The sequence below is a fragment of the Aethalodelphis obliquidens genome, unplaced genomic scaffold (assembly GCF_003676395.1).
Source record: "Aethalodelphis obliquidens isolate GAN/ISIS:26980383/991018 unplaced genomic scaffold, ASM367639v1 scaffold35, whole genome shotgun sequence".
Classification (NCBI taxonomy): Eukaryota; Metazoa; Chordata; class Mammalia; order Artiodactyla; family Delphinidae; genus Aethalodelphis; species Aethalodelphis obliquidens.
The window spans coordinates 6,945,271-6,961,946 of record NW_020837979.1 but is presented as its reverse complement, the minus strand read 5'-3'; the positions used below and the strand labels follow the sequence as shown (position 1 = coordinate 6,961,946).

Below are 16,676 nucleotides of genomic sequence, written 5' to 3'. Positions count from 1 at the left end.
ATTTCTCTGAATGTTCTTGCTGTTTCTTAAAAACTATCTGCAAAATTTAAATCTAATTAACAACATTTTCAACAAACATCAAATTCCTTCCTACAAGTCATTTGATCAAAAAATAATTTAAAAGGTCATATACCATAAGAAGTTCCATCCTAAATCTAAGCTTTTTCTTTTGAACACACATCACGTAAAAGGGCTTCACAGTATCATCCCCCCTTTCAGGAAATTCTACTTTTGGCTTAACAATGCATGTGCGATTAAAAACATTCAAGTGAGATGAGACTATCACTTGCTCTACAGACTACAGCTCTAGCCTGAAGAGTAGAGCTCACAAGTAAGTCTTAATATCCACACCAAAGTGACAGATTCACGCAAGAATATTAAGGCACTCAGTCTAGAAAGCCTACTGACCGCACGTCACGTGACATCACTAGCCAGTGAGAAACAGATGAAAACACAACTTCAGCTATGTCTCTTGGGATACTACTGAGTTCCAAGAAGAATATGCTTTAAAAACATCAATTCTCAGTCATAATTCTACTATTCTGAACAAACAATCAGTAAAATAAGACTACGACAGGACTTCAGCTAATTCTAGACAAATCTATTTAGAGTACAGTGTAACAACACGTAACTAATAAACCCAGTATTTATCTATTTATTTCAGAGACATAATGTTCCACAAAAAAATCAGCCAAGTAAAGCACCAGCAGGTAAACACGGCAGAGTGTCCGGCTCTACGAGCTGTAACAACTCTTCCTGGTCTGACCTCAGTAATCACCAGCTTTCACCCAACTAGGAAACCCACACGAGCAATTCTGGATTCTGGCACCCATGCGTACGAAGTGTAAGTGCGAATCAAACTCTGAGGATTGGCATGTTAATGGGGTCCAATTCCACTTGCGTCCAAAATAAAATCAGCAGAGTGTACAATCTGAGCCATGATTTCTGATACACTGTGACTAACAGAAGCTGTCCCAGGACAAATTAAAGACAGAACACAGAGCAGACAGCCCAGTGTTCTGAAGGGTTTTGGAAGGCTAAATATCCCATTACTCTAAGCTGAAAATCTGTGAGAATTTTGGGGCTGTCAGTATCACAGTTCAACAGGGGCTGCTACTAAACCGAAAAAGAAGAGCTGAAGCCTGAACGGCCACAACCAGCTGCCTTTCAAAGGTGCACCCGTGAGTTATGCCTTGTGAGTTATGGGGAGTCAGGTGACTTACATTCGAAGGGCTAAACAACCTAAGAACTTGTTTTGAAAATCACGGAAAAGTCATGCTTGTGGTGAGAACAGTGTCTGTGGTCCCTGCTCCCAACGCCCTGCCTGGGGTGGCACCTCGCGTTCTCTCCTCTGGGCGGGCTGACCTGGTCCACAGCGCGGCAGGGTGCGTGGTCCCTCCACGAGCGGAGTGAGTTGCTTCATGGGAGATTCAGGGAAATGCAGGGACACACTGTCCTCACTGGAGGGCAAAGTAGAGAACTGCTCATCAAAACTCGACAAACTAGACGGGCACATGGAGAATGTGGAGGAACGGTTGGAGAAATCAGAGGCCAGGACCCAAGTCTGTGAAAAAGAAATCGCTGAGAATAAATCTATGACTAACACGATTTTAAAAACTGTTGTTCTTTAGACTGAACACTGAAGTTGTTGAAGGGATAGGAGACGTCTGCATTCTGGAATTCAGGAAGGGAGAAAAGGCCCCAACCATGAAATTCTGAGTATAAATGGATTCCAAATTCAAGATCGTCAATGAGAAGGCTCGCTGCTAAGCACTGCTCAGGAAGCGGCTGCCAAAGAAGCCAGGGATGGAGAGCCCTGGTTACGTCGGTCCGATTAGACAAAGAATCTCTGAATATGACAGGTAAGAAACTAAGTTGCGATAAAGGGCTAAAGATGCTATTTGTTCTAATACTTTGCCTAGACATACAATCCAAAACATCCGAACTGAATTTTTTTTAAAAGCTACTGTACAGAAGGCAAAGATTCTAATTCCTAAACTGCTCCTCAATATTTTAAAATTTGGTGTCATATCTAATAATAGGAGCCAGAGAAAGAAAGATCAGAGAATAACAAGGAAAGAGGAACAAAAGCATGGAAAAAACAAGTTCCAAGTATAAGCCTAGCTGCAACCAAACTCTGTAACAGAGGACAATCTATTCATGTTATATGTAGCAAATATTTTGGTAAGATCCTAATGGGTCAAAAGGCTTAGGACGTACATAAAAGTGAATGATATCAAGTTAAAGAGAGAGTATAAAATACAAAGTATCATATTCATTTTTTCTAGTGATAGGAAAATCTATTTTTGACAGTTTTCAATGGCAAGTGAAATTTCAATACTTCTCCTAATATATACCTTCTGGTTTACCACTCACACTTAGAGGCAGAGGGAATGTGAGTTATAAAAGGTCATTACAATGTTATGAAAACCCAGTGGCTACACTGATGAACACAATTAAGTAACCAATGCCAGAATTCTGTTTATAAACTGTTTATGGTCAGATCATTTGTGATGCGAGGAAAGACACAAGAGGACCAGCTCTCTGCTGCTCTAAGGAATGTGTAGATATAGACTGTAAAGTAAGGGCACGTGTGCAAACACAAGATTCTTCCCATGGGAGGAGCTCTGAGCACCGAGTAACGAGAGATGCTATGAACGGTATACACAGGGTATTATTCTTCCCTCTTTAATGTTCATCCAATATTTTACTGAGTGCCCAATGCGTGACAAGTACTGTGCATTCCCTTAAGCTACTATTTGTTTTCCAGAATTTTAGATTTCATCTTTAAAATGATACCACACAGAAAAGACAAAAAGAAAAACCAACCTGCCCCCAAACCAAACTACTAATACTTAAGAAACTACCCATATTGTCAAATACCATAAAGTAACTAAATCTCAACAAGCTCAGTATTTCCTAACCTCAACATCTACTCACTTCACACAAAACGCTAGAATCCTAAAAATTCTCTTAAAAGATTTAATGACCGGGAAAAGCTTTAGGAAATCTGCAGAATACAGGTACACGTGAAGCATAAAGATGTATCTATAATTATTTTCCTTTGTACCTATAGCATGTAAACAGATGAACACAACCAGCAAGAGGAATGTAATCCCGAAAAGGTTCTCAGAGATGTCTACTGGCTTTCCTTTTGTCTTAATTTCATTAAGAGCATTTCTAAAATAAGCCCAAAGTTTTATAACTGAAAACTAGAGACCTGAAATAATTGGGACGAAATTTAACTGCATGCCTTCCATTCTACTGCATATCTAATTTCTGTTTCCTGATTAACATTTTTTTGAAAAACTAATTAAAAAAAATTTTGGCTTTCCAGACATTCATGAGGAAACTGATCAACGCCAAATAATTTCACTTCTAAGCAAATATTTCTCAGGGAATTTAATGAAGGCGGGGGCGGGGGGAGAAACATGAAAATCTTAACAGCACTGTGATTAGTATAATTTATGATTTTTGTTTACTAATAGCCAAAATTTAAGAGCCAGAGAGGCAAGAAAAAAGTTTCTCATATGAAACAGGTTCAACAAAGATATGGGGAATGACTGCCAGCACTTATCTTCTCATTCCAGTAAATTAAAGCCTTACTGTTTCTCACTCCACTGGCTCATACACATCTTCGGCAACACAAACTTTAGTGCCCTTACTGGGATCCGTGACCAAACAACAAGTAATTAACTTTCAAGTGGAGAGGCTTCCACAGAACGATGTCCATGATTTTCATCCCCAATCTAAATTTATACAAAGCAAACTAATCACACCCTTTAAAACATTCTCTCTCTTTCCCAGGAAAGTATCGTTATCCAATTCAACAAAGCGTAACTATTAAACCACTCATTTGTACTGCATTCGGATTTTGCTTTAAGATGTCACTGACACCCTTGAAACCCTTGAATGAAAAAGCTAATTATTTCAACTCTGCTTTTATTTCTGTAACAACAATACCAAAGCAAAATCCAGAAGTCTTCAACAGGAGCACTCTGACTTCAAAGAGGGCTCGTTATCTGTACCTGCTTTGCCTGTCAGGATTTTATTCTGGTACCATTGCCACTCCAACTGGGGGTTAGCGCCAGGGCGCAGAGGTGCCCTCCCCGTGCCTCTGTTACTTGTGACAGCCACCGGCCTTCCTGTAAGGAGAGAATAAAAGCTTAGTACAGGAACACTAACACTTAAGAAATAAGACATCTCTCTTTAGCTTTAACTTAGGCATTAATCCCTAAAAGAGCCAAAATCTTTGAAGATTATCAGTCGCTATGCAAAAGTCATCTATTGATGTTTCTCTGCACCCCCCCAAAAGTAAACTATTTATGGCAATTTTGATGCATTTATTCAACTTAAAAGCAACACTATCATAGCTTTCTATGGTTTTTGTCTGGTTTCTTACAGTAGAAAACAGGCAACTCAGATCCTAGATTCAGACTGGCAGGGTGGGGAGAGAAAGAAAAACTAACTGTATCTAGATTTTTAATATTTCTGGTATCAGAAAAGTAACGTAACATCTAAACTAATCTTTATTTTTACAGCAAGAAAAAAAACGAATTAAATGTATATGTAGAGGAATCACAATCTGACCTACTATATAATCAAAGGTGAGAACATATAGTCCCAAGATTTTTGGTTTAGTTATAATATCTTTCATGCATCATTTCCTTATATGTGTTTGTGTTAAAAGATAACTCTAACTTTGTAAAGCAATAGCATGGATAATCCATGTGTGTGTGTGTATACATATATATATATATACATGCATATATTTCATTGAATGCATTTGTTGTGAGGACAAAAAAAAGCATTAAAAAGTCACTCATGGGCTAAAATCAACTCTTTACAGTCTAAACACTCCTATCAGAGCCGAAGCAGCAACTGCCCGTGATAAAAATAAAGCCCTAGTATTAACCCCGGCAGTTTCTATGCTTTCCTTAAGGGGAAAATTCACTCTCAGAAGACAGTACTAATAGCTATCTCTTTTGGACACAGAACTCTCAAAAATCGAGAATAAATATTTTCAAAAGTATTGACTAGGTCACAAATACCTAAAATTTCCATTAAAACAAAGACTGCACAGATGACAACGTATTTTAGCAATATTCAATAATACAAAATTATGTAAAGCAATTATACCCCAATAAAGATGTTAAAAAAAAAATAAAGTAAATAATACAAAATTACCCTACAACCAAAAAGTGGGAATGTTCCCTAGCATCAGGACAGTTAATCAAGCTATTCATTCAAGAGAAAGCATAGTGACTCAAGGTGCAAAGACATATGCTACCATAAAATCTCCATTTATTGACAACGTAATCATAAATATAGATTAAAAATATAGAAAATGCCCAAAGCAGGTCCCTATCTACATTAGTCTTAGATGTTCAGCTGAAGAGGAATATTCTTCCCTAAAGGCCTGGCCTCTACAGGGAGGAAAAAACTTTTCTAATTTCCCTCTCTTTCTTGATAATGGAGTCCGGAACATTTGGAAGTAGGAACTGATTTTGCCAAGGAAAATGAGAATAAATATTTCTTAAAGAATACTTTGTGACCCCTTAGAATAAACGTCTATAACAGTATATCAGTTTTCTTAATACATAAACGAGAATACAGACCTTTGAGATCTGGTCTATTTCGTATACCCACTGACACAAAGAAGCAATCCATATCAACATGCATTATACAGCTCTGAGGTCTGGGTGAACTCAATACTGACATAGTTCCTGGAAGGAAAAACAGAATGTTCAAACCCCAAACTAGTTTTTAATATTTTAAAAAAAATCAGGTCTGGTTAATTTTAGAAATTACATTTTTAAATGCTTACAAGCAGAATAAAGTTTTAAAAAAATACAGATTCTATAATAGATTACTTCTATCACCTCAAGAGAAATCAAATTTCAGTTTCTTTGGCTCTAGAAATAATTCAGAGATACAAATTTAGTTTCCAAACAGAATTTAAAATCAATTGTGAAGACATCATGTTTTCCTAGTCTATATTCTAACAAGTCTCCAATTAAAAGTCTGTCTAAATGCTTATCTCCAAGTTATTTCGGTGGGCTGAATGGTTTATAAAAATGTATAAAGATGTTTTCATATATTTAGTTCCACAGACCTAAGTTACTTTAGATGATTACTATTCTATGCAGTAACAACATTCCTTGGTAAGACAGCAGTAAAAACTGCTACTGTTATCGAGTGCTCTGTAAGTAGGTGTCAGGCACTGTTTTAAGAGGTTCACATGTATTAATTTATTTAAATTCTCACAACAACACTATGAGAGAAGTAAGCTTATTATCCCCATTTTGCAGATTAATAACTTGAGTCATACAGCCAGTAAGAGGCTGAGCTGGAATTCAATCCCAGGCAGTCTAATTTCAGAGACCCATAAGCCACCACACTTGTAAAAAGTGATGATCTCATAAAGGAATTTTCCTCTGCTAGATTTAAGAACAACAGTACTGAGGTTAATCTTCATAACAGGCTTCCAAAAACTTACATTTACTCCCCAAAATGTTGAGACAACTCTATTTACCAAATTGTGAGTGTGAAAGAGTTTACCTTGTTCTCACTAGGTGCAGGGCACCGGACCTTTGTTCCTATTTTCTGCCTGTACTATCACTTGTGTGCCGACAGGAAACTGAGACTCAGAGAGGTGAACTCACATGCTCTGCATCGTAAGAGTGGCAGAGCCAGGATGTGGACTCAGGCTATTACCTAACTCCAAAGCCAGGGACTTCCTTGCTACCCTCTATATTCCCTCGAGAAATCATTTATAAAATAAACCTTAACAATTATAAGTCTGCTGTATAAAAGTATTATACACACATAATGCAAACAACTCAAAATAATGGTTTTAAAGATTCAAGTCACACAGAATGTATATACTAAATGCCTACTGAATGCTTTCATACAACATAAAAATCTCTCATCTTATTCCCATTCATAGAACTGATCCGTAATAGCTCTTTGAAGCTTTCAAAATTAAACGACCTTTAGGTAACAAGGCCAAGGCATGATAAAAGGAAAATCTAATACCTATAACATTATTTTGAAATATCTCATAAATAACAAAAAGCATTTGGAATACATCAAACACAGCAAAACATAACAGAAAAAACCCACATGGAGAGGTTCTATCACATTGTGAGAGAACCATGAGCTTCTCTCTGCACCTCAGTTTCCACAGCTATAAATTAAAGGGTAATACTAGATAATCTCTGAGATCCCGCCCCAGGGGGAACCCATTTAATCCATAAAAAGCAACTAAAACCTCAAACCAGATACCAATTTATAATGACGGGCACAGAAATACAGCCTGTTATTGTTGGTTTTGTTTGTTTTTGATGACAAGAAAACTATTTAAAAAAACAAAATACAATTAACCAACCTACTTATATGTGAAAATACTTAACCTCACTAAAAGCTTACCACTATACTTATAATAGCTATTATGACAAAGTTATTTAATTATTGATAAATCATTATGACGCAAGCTTTTAAAAATTAACAGTTACTCTTACCAAACCAATTCATTCTTACAGGAGTTTAACCACTGAATATAAAATATGCTATATTTTACAGTTCAAAACGTCAACAACTGATAAGGTCTACAGGAGGAATGAATGCTCAGAATCCCAACCTCATTACTATTTAAATTACCTAAAAATGTTCACTTAGCCACACTCAAATCTAATTTTGTAGAAATTTTTTAGTAAGAAAGCTTTCTGTCATCTGTTATACTCACTGTTACTTACATAACCTGCTATTCCTAGAGACTTCCATGTTACAAGACCTTAGTATTGACGAGAATACCAGTGACAGATTAAGAACAAATGATCAAGCATGATTGTTTCTTAAGAAAACAATTTTAGTAAGTATCTACCTGGGTCAGTTACAACAAATGCAGACCTGCCTGCTTTCATTTTTTTTAACTTTTCCCTTCCTGGAAAGATACCACTACTTTGTCTCTGCAGGGTATTGACAAACTCAGTCAATTCGCACTTCCACGTGGAGATGTGGTGCAGTCTCGAGCGAGAGTAGAAGTCCGAGATGAAGCGGCAGGGCCTGGGGGGCACGGAGGGTGCCGCCTTGCTCGGTGAAGGGACTGAAGAAGTGCTCTTTGTGCTTGAAGGCCCCTGAACAGTGGAGTGGTGAGCACCATTGACTCGAGTGTTGCTGTGCAAAGGTGACAGGGAGAAGGAATTAGTTCTGTGCGGATTCCGCAGAGCATCTGTGCTTCTGGTGCTTTGCTGGGACTGTTGCTCAGCGCAGTCTCTGAAGCCGCCGCCGCTCCTCTCGGCTGCTTCCTCCTCATGGGCAGGGTCGGGGGACAGGCTGCTGGCAACACCGCTGCCCCTGGGCACCAAGCAGTCCTGTGTCTTTAAGGCACCGTTAGAGCTATGAGTGTGTCCGTTGCAAACGGCACTGCCATCTCTGGGATGCGGAATTCCGTTCTGTTTCCTTCCTGGGAAGAAGGGCTCCGGCTCCACAAAACCCAAGTCATTATCTGCATCTTCTTCATTCCAACTGTTCACTCCATTGACTCTGACTTCATTTTCCGTCTCAATCTTCTTAATTATGTGATTTCTAGGGCAGGAAAAAAATTTGTTTAAATGAATAATGTCTGACTTTCAGGCTAAAACAATTTTCCATTTAAACGCTATCTTAGTGGTACACACTTTAATATTCCCTCCACCAAATCTGAATGATTAAGCCACAAACTTTTTTTTCATTATTGCTCTTCTAATAAAAGATAATTCTTTGCTAAACTGAAGGAGCACGGTAACTAGGAAAATTCTAGCACATTAACAGCCTTTCAGGTTTTTGTTTTTGTTTTTTTAATTTCAGAGACTCACAGAGAAGAAAATAGAATTGGATCTTTTTCAGACTGAAGAAAAATCCAAGAAACTCTTTTCAATTATTTTTCCCACTATAAATTAACTGTAATCTGTAAGCTTTAAATACCCAGTTTGTAGCACAGTGTCTGGCATTTACTAGGTAGTCAGTAAGTATTTGCTAAATTAATACAATATGAATTAATTCCCGTAAAAATGGGTAAGAAACCTTATCTGAATTCTTACTCCTCTTTTTACTTTCAGTTTTATGTAAGGCACTGTTCAACACATTAAATCCAATACTGCTACAATCCTGAGGCTCCTTACTTTCCCCCAGGAAATGACTGACAGACTATATTCACTAATTCATTAACAGGGTCAAACTGTTGCACAAGTAGATAAAAAGTAAAAAAAAGGTCAATGTGTATGGTTAATTCAATAAAATTCATACCTAGAAAAATGAGGATGTTCGCCCTATTGACAAGGGAATTAGCATTTCATTTCTAAGAAAAGCATTATTTAGATGCCAGGGCGGTAGGTCCAAGGCAATCTGGACCAAGTGTCCTGATGACACGTTTATAAATGCAGTAACTATGACAAATGTTATGTTAAATTCACATCCTGGCTCTTCTAGATGTCTGCTTGGTAATGCTCTGTAATAAAGACAAGATTCATCTGCATTCAAAAGAATCACCTAAGTAACAAAAACAAAAATCTGAATTACAAAGCAGTAATTCATTCTACTTAGAAAAGTCCACAGCATTAGTCCAAGTACAGTTCAGGCTCCACATGAGGGTGCCACATGCAGCACCAAGGCACAGGTGAGATTACCACGGCATTACCAGGTTTAACCTAAAGTTCCTGCTCCTAATACCAACTGGGTACATTAGTCATGACAGCCTGACTGCACAGCAAACCACGCATGAGCTGGATGCGAAACAGCACCAGCCATTCCTGGGTTGGCTCTGGCTCTGGCTGACCAACTCATGGAATCTGACAGCCAAGTCTGAGTAGGTCCTGTCCTCAAAGATGATCCCACCAGTGAAAGAGGAAAAGATGACCAACGGGAAATGATTAAGAGAGGAAGGAAGGAAAACCTCATTTGATATGTGTCAGAGAAAGTCTGGCCCTTGAGACCGAGAGCAAGGGAGCAAAAAGTCACATAAAGGAATTGCAAAGAAATTTATTAAATGCACTGAACATGCCAAAAATAAAGAACACAGAAAGCAACAAAAGTAAAGTCAGAAAAGTCTTAAATCTAGTTTTCTATGTCATAAATATTAAGGTTTTTTTACTAGCAACACATGCAACAGAAATGCACACATTGGCAGAAAACATACTGCTTATACCCATTCTTTCTGCACTACGGTGTTTCAGCCCAAATGGACATTTATAAAGTAGCTGTACTAGAAATATATCACGAGTGGATATACATTTACTAGGCAACAGCATAAATGGATCAATAATTTAAATCTAATAGGTAAATTCTTCCTAAAATCAACACAAAGAAGAATTTCAAAAAAACACACACATATGTATTTTCTTTTATTAGTGAAGAAAAAAATGAAGTTGTATATTCAGAAGCTTTTCTGATATTACTTGTACACCTTGATGGTACTAAAAAAAAAATTAAATGTTTTAGGTAACGTGAAAAACAACTGAATACACTTATAAGTGAACCTATAAGTTAAAGAACAAATGACAACAAAACTACAGAAGGTAGTGACACTGGATCATCCCAAGTTAATTAGACTCCTGGTCTTTTAGAAAAAATATTATCAAACTCCCAAAGCAAACAATTTAATAAATAAGGGGAAGGCTAATGATAATGAACCATGATAATGAACTACTACCTGATACACAAGTTAAGGCAACACACCAATTAACTGTGAAGCCAATTTACCCAGGATTACTGCAATTAAAACTTAAGTCAAAATATTTTTTAAAATCAGACACATGGAATAAAGTCTAGATTCACCTCTAACTCTATAACCTTGAGGGTCATCAACTAAATTTTAATTGATATAAAATATTTACCTATTTAGAATTGTTACTGATTTAGAATTTTTCAAAAATAACCTAAAAGTGTTAACATTTTCATTACCTGTCTTTCTATGCAGTAGCACACAGCAAAACTTTAGCTGGAGTAGTTAGTTCAGTTTTTGAGAAAGCAATAGTCTATGGCAAATTACTTGTGTCAAAAATAGTTACTGCCATGAAAACCCATGGAACATTTTACTTCTAATAATTTAAGATCCATTGGTTTAACATGTGAATCTAATGAGAGTGGAAAAGCTTTCTTGTTTACATTTTATTTATGAAACTGTCATGATAAAAATAATTTTTAGGTAAGACATGCACGCCTGTACTTCAACAGGATTAATATAGACGAATAGCCAGTTTTTACGTTTGTCTCTGTCTTCAGCAGAGCGGGGCCGTTCTCACTGCTAAAAACCAGCGGTGTAGTCTCCCCCAACCTAGACAAACTTACACCCTGTCGTTGAGCTGTTTGGTGATGCTGCTGGGACCTGGTACAGGGTCCTCAGGTTTGCACACAGGATTAAAGTTGAGACCTTTCTGCGTGGAGGACTGCTTGCTGTACAGCTGATATGGAATGTAGGACAGGAGTCGTCCCGCTTTGATGCTAAAATAAAAAAGTAACACCAATTTAAGAGTTTATTACTTGGGGAAAAGGAGCTTCACAAAAAATGAATGTTCTCAATGACAGGAATATTTCACCAACAACATGCCATCTCTTTTCCTAGTTTATTCCTTTTCCCTTTGTTTTAGTGGTCCTAATACAACCTTACTTATTACACACTTAAGAATGAGACCTTCTGCCCATGAAAAGACAGGTCTGAAATTTTAAAAACTAGTAGCCAACCATCTCATGTTGAGGAAAAGAAAATAGACTATAGAGTAGGATGAGAAAAACTTCAAGCACAGAGTTGGACTAGTCGATATTGTAATCGTCATGACTTTAATATTTAACCACAATCTTTCCCCCCCCCAAAATTCACACAGAATCATCAAGATTTTCTCAAATCCTATCTCACATATTAAATTTTTCCAGAATAAGGGAACTGGATGAGGATTCCCAATTTCCAAGATTCATGTTAGGTCTATTAAATGTGAAAAACTGTAAAATAAAAGGACAAAATAAAGAATCTCAACTGTAAGATTAACAAATAATTTATACTATCTTATGTGTGTAAGAGTGACAGAGACAAGGCCACTTGAAGACAGAACTCTGAGAGGGCAGAAGCTATCATATATATCTATATATTGTCTTCCAAATGCTCACTATATATGCATCAAACACCACCTGTAAAAACGAGGGGAACAGCAGTATTATAATACTAGATTAACTGACACTCCCTAATGCCTATTATACTTCAGAACTAAAACTGATTCGATGAAACTGAGTTTTGCTTTCTAATAAACTGAGTTACACATACGGTTACTGTATCTTTAAAAATACCATTTTAAACTCAAATTTTAAAACAGCCAACTAATATGCTTAGGCTAACATCCAAATTTTAAAACAGGCTCCTTAAGTATCAGGAAATATTTCAAAGCACATGTGTGGCTTTAAACCTAAAATATATATTAAGAAAGCCATCCTTTAATTATTTAGAAGAAAAATAATACAGTAAAATACTTTTCTTATTATCTGACAAATCCAAGAGTTTTGACATTTTTATTTTCTCAAAGCACACTCCACAGAACTTAAAAAAAAAAAAGACTGAACTGGCTTAAAACAAACAAAACCAATCTAAAATATTAAGTCAACAATTGTGAATACAGAAAAACATACTGATGACATACCCTAAAAATGAAACTATACCATATTATAGACTATGTCCTTTATGTAATTATATCAATATACAATCCCACCTAAACTGCCTTCAACTTTAGGCGGAATTACTAAATATGCTAAACTACTAATTTATGACAGTTGAGAACATACTAGTGACAACACGCTTCAATTTTCATTTACCTAAATAAATTTACCATCAGGCTAAAAGTTAGTTTTATCAAGATTACAGATTACATTCAAATACTAGAATTAAAATCCTAAAATTAGACCGTCTATTAATTTACTTTATTCTTTTTAAAAAATTTTTATTGGAGTGCAGTTGATCTACACACAATGTTGTGTTAGTTTCAGGTGTAGAGCACAGTGAATTTTACTTTATTCTTTTATCAAACTAACTTCACTTCCTTTAGCAACTGGTCTTAACTGCCTGGCTATGGACCTTTGTCTTCTTAGTTATTACCTATCTTGCCTGCTCTCCCACCCTCAGAAGCAGAGGGACTTACCCCTAACGTTAGCCTTCTGCCTCCTTCATGACACACAGCACAGCTGTAACTAAGGGGTAAGTGGAGACTGAAACTGTGCTCAATATGTCAGCTGCACATCTGAAGTAAAACCAACGTGCAATGAAGCCAGGACACGCCCCATTATCATGCTGGCTTCCCCCATCCTACTGACAGCTTGCTGGGTGACCCAGACGCTACAGGTGCTCTCTAAACTGATCATACACGACTCCTAACAACAGTCACCCAGAACTTAAGGCTTACATAACTAAGTCCGTGGAGACTGATATAAAATAAGAGCCAATTTAAATACTGCAGTCTCTAATCAGACATCCTCAGAGATGCCCAGTAAAAGAAACTAAAGCCCAGTGCACTATAGTAACGTTAGACAAGAAATTCTTTTAATTTCAAGCCCAAACCATTATACATCTGTGTACATTCTTAATTATCCCTGCTTATCCATTTATCCATCTACAGATATATGGAGAGAAACATTATCTGATGGTATATTTTTAAAAGATCTTCTTTTACAAAGTCTCTCAGGGATTCATTTCTAACGTTTTCTAATTTCACTGTTTATCCTAAGCACAAAGGAGCTGTATTCTATATTTTCTACCATTCTTCTTACAAAAAAAAAAAAAAAAACAGAGCCAAACATCAAAACCCATATTTCAAAACCAAATGGAGCTTCACTGTACCAAAATATATTACTACATGGTTTCTTTATATACTCAGCTTTCTTCCCATGTACACTGAAAGTAGATTCTGATATATATGAAAGAGCTTACATTCTATACAATGTATCAGGCACATACTCATTGCATGTGAGATATTCACTTCCTTTGAGGAGTTTTAACTCTTGGTTTGTCCTATAGCCCCAGTAAAGTTATCTACAGCAGAACTTTGTTCTTTAAATCATTTCCTATTTCCTATGCTGAAAATGAATTTACACGGCCAGTTATAACCAGAGTCTGGGAGATTTTGCAAAAATTAAGATACAAGAAAAGTCACTAAATTTCTATTCCAAACTTTTTATTGTAACTGTAGCAATAGCATCTTCTTTAGATGAAGCAATTCTGCACATCAAATGTTTGTATGGTTCCAGTCAACATCCCAGTCGTTCTCTATTAGAAAAACCATATCTGACACTGTATACCCATCTGCCCATCCATTCATGCATCTATCCTTCTTCCTCATTCAAAAATGGATTTAAGGCAAGAAAGGATCTAATTATGTGCTAAGGACAAACTGAGCTGTTTTTGCCTATTATTCTACCATTAAGCAAACATTATTCTTTATGCATTCAAAATTAAAATTCGCTTTGCCACCACCTCTCCCATTACCCAAACTTTCCAACCACTCACCAAGATCCCACAAGCTCAGAAAAGGAAATAACAGCTATGAACATATGTATATAACTTTTTGCCCTTTATCCTTCAGGGTCCAGACTGCTTTTTAATTTTTACTACAGATACTGAGAGAGTTAAGCTATTCATATTCATTCTTTAGCTCCTGAAGACCAAGACTCTATTTTCTAATAAATATTACCTACAACAAGTCATGGGGTGGCGGGGAGACTGAAATGTGTACTGGTTAATTGGCCAAGTAAAAATAATTTGAGAATTCTGCAGTGCTGTGAGAGAAGAAAGTAACCGACTCAAGATTAATTTTTTTTAAGTCAAACCTATACCAGAAACTAGAATCACACACATTTTCTACGAAGAATAAACCGAGGCAAGACACACAAAAAAATAAGGGGAATGAAAAAAATCATGAGATAAAATTGCAACCAACTTTTGAGTTGAGTAAGCACTAATATTGACACTGAGTGTAATTAGAAACAAAGTTTCAGTCCATAGGAAGTATGAGATCTTCAGAGCATCACGAGTGTGTGACAAACGTGCTAACGTTACAGGTGGGAGCTTAGAAAGAAAGGACACACTCACTGGGAGCCAGTCACCCCCCACGAGAAGAACCGAGTTGGCAACAACTGGACCCTCTCGTCTCACAGCAGAGCCCGTGAGAATCCAACCAGAGGAGGCAGGTTCCCACGCCACCGAAGACTCAACACAAAATGAACAACGAGAACAAAATGGACTCGGAATAACTTAGGACCATGTTTTCAACTGTGCTCGGGCCCGATGAGGCAGTGAGGTGAACCACAGCAGCTTCCGTAACTACGTCACACTTCAAATTTCAGTGTAAAATTGTCTGAAGAAAAGGATTAAGAGAAAAATTTGAAAATCACTAACTTATACTATACTGTACTATATACAAACGTAAGATTTACAAAGCAAGGCCTTCAGTAACAATCTCAGACCTTAAACTAACGCACACAGGCTTCTCATTAAAGGACTCCCCTGCCTCTCAGAAGTCATGACCCCATAATCATGCCTATATTAACTCAGGTTTAATGGCACCTACACAGACACCAGGGAATTCTAATCAAAGCAAAGTAATCATCCTGCACACTTATAAGTGGTAGTCACTTTTCAAACTGCTCAAACTAAAAACAGGAAAACTAATTATAGAAGAGAATATCATGTATGATCCATTAAACGGCTAATATAATGTTCAAATTTTTAAGTATAATAAAATCTCATTAAAACACTGCTGAGAAGGAGAAAAGATGAAGACGACTGGGATTACAGTGTGAAAGAAAACAGCACTGTGATTTAACGTGGAGGAGCCCATGCTTATGACATCGTAGACACCGGGCATTTATTTAATGTATTAGGGTACAGCCCAGACTGAACCATTTCCACATGGGCCAACTCACCTATAACAATTTAATTAAATGGCAAACAGCAGACCCAAATACGAGTCAGAAAATCTGGGTTCTGAATTCTTGGGCAAATCAGTTAACCATATTAGCCCTGCCTTCTCATATACAACATAAAGCAAATAAGCCACATAACCATGATTCCAAAGTCACTTCAGGGGCTTCCCTGGTGGCACAGTGGTTGAGAGTCCGCCTGCTGATGCAGGGGACGCGGGTTCGTGCCCCGGTCCGGGAAGATCCCACATGCTGCAGAGCGGCTGGGCCCGTGAGCCATGGCCGCTGAGCCTGCGCGTCCGGAGCCTGTGCTCCGCAATGGGAGAGGCCACAAGGGTGAGAGGCCCGCGTACCGCCAAAAAAAAAAAAAAAAAGTAAAGAAAAAAACAAAGTCACTTCAGTTATTTAAAAACAGATAATTAAGCCTGACTTCAAACTAAAATAAAATCCATTAAGGTGTATTTTATAACTTGTAACTGTCTCAGGTGCATTTTTTATTGTATTATCTCTCTAGCAGCATTCAGCACAAGAAAGAAGAGCAGGTATAAAGCAGGAGCTGTAATGAAGACCACCACTTTCTAAGCAAGTCAAGTCCCACCAAGCAAGAGCTCTTTTCACCACCGCTTTCCTTACCCATGGATCTCCCCCACCCCCTCCAAAGCCAAAGTAATATTCCCAGATCAAAATCCTTGCCCCGGCACAATGAAAGGATTGTCTTTAAGTGACAACACACAGTTACACTC

The 16,676-nt window shown here is 37.3% G+C and overlaps 1 protein-coding gene and 1 long non-coding RNA gene across 10 annotated transcripts in view; one reads left to right on the top strand and one right to left on the bottom strand.

The window, feature by feature from the left end:
- The window catches only part of REV1 (REV1 DNA directed polymerase), an 83,668-nt gene that overhangs the window by 27,715 nt on the left and 39,277 nt on the right, over positions 1 to 16,676 (bottom strand). For 7 of the 9 annotated variants that reach the window (XR_003437629.1, XM_027128834.1, XM_027128829.1 and 4 more), the window contains 4 exons: positions 11,329 to 11,481; positions 7,886 to 8,589; positions 5,619 to 5,726; positions 4,029 to 4,145 (listed from right to left, as the gene is read on the bottom strand). Coding sequence is in view for 8 of the 9 variants with exons in the window: in XM_027128834.1 (XP_026984635.1) it covers positions 4,029 to 4,145; positions 5,619 to 5,726; positions 7,886 to 8,589; positions 11,329 to 11,481 (1,082 nt within the window). In the remaining variant the exon portion in view is untranslated. Of the gene's footprint in view, positions 1 to 1,365; positions 1,565 to 4,028; positions 4,146 to 5,618; positions 5,727 to 7,885; positions 8,590 to 11,328; positions 11,482 to 16,676 lie in introns of all 9 variants that reach the window. The other 2 variants (XM_027128836.1, XM_027128837.1) reach the window with 1 other exon arrangement.
- Positions 263 to 4,043, top strand: LOC113632038 (uncharacterized). The gene is made up of 3 exons (XR_003437630.1): positions 263 to 844; positions 1,632 to 1,862; positions 3,077 to 4,043. It is a non-coding gene; the product is annotated as an uncharacterized LOC113632038 (long non-coding RNA).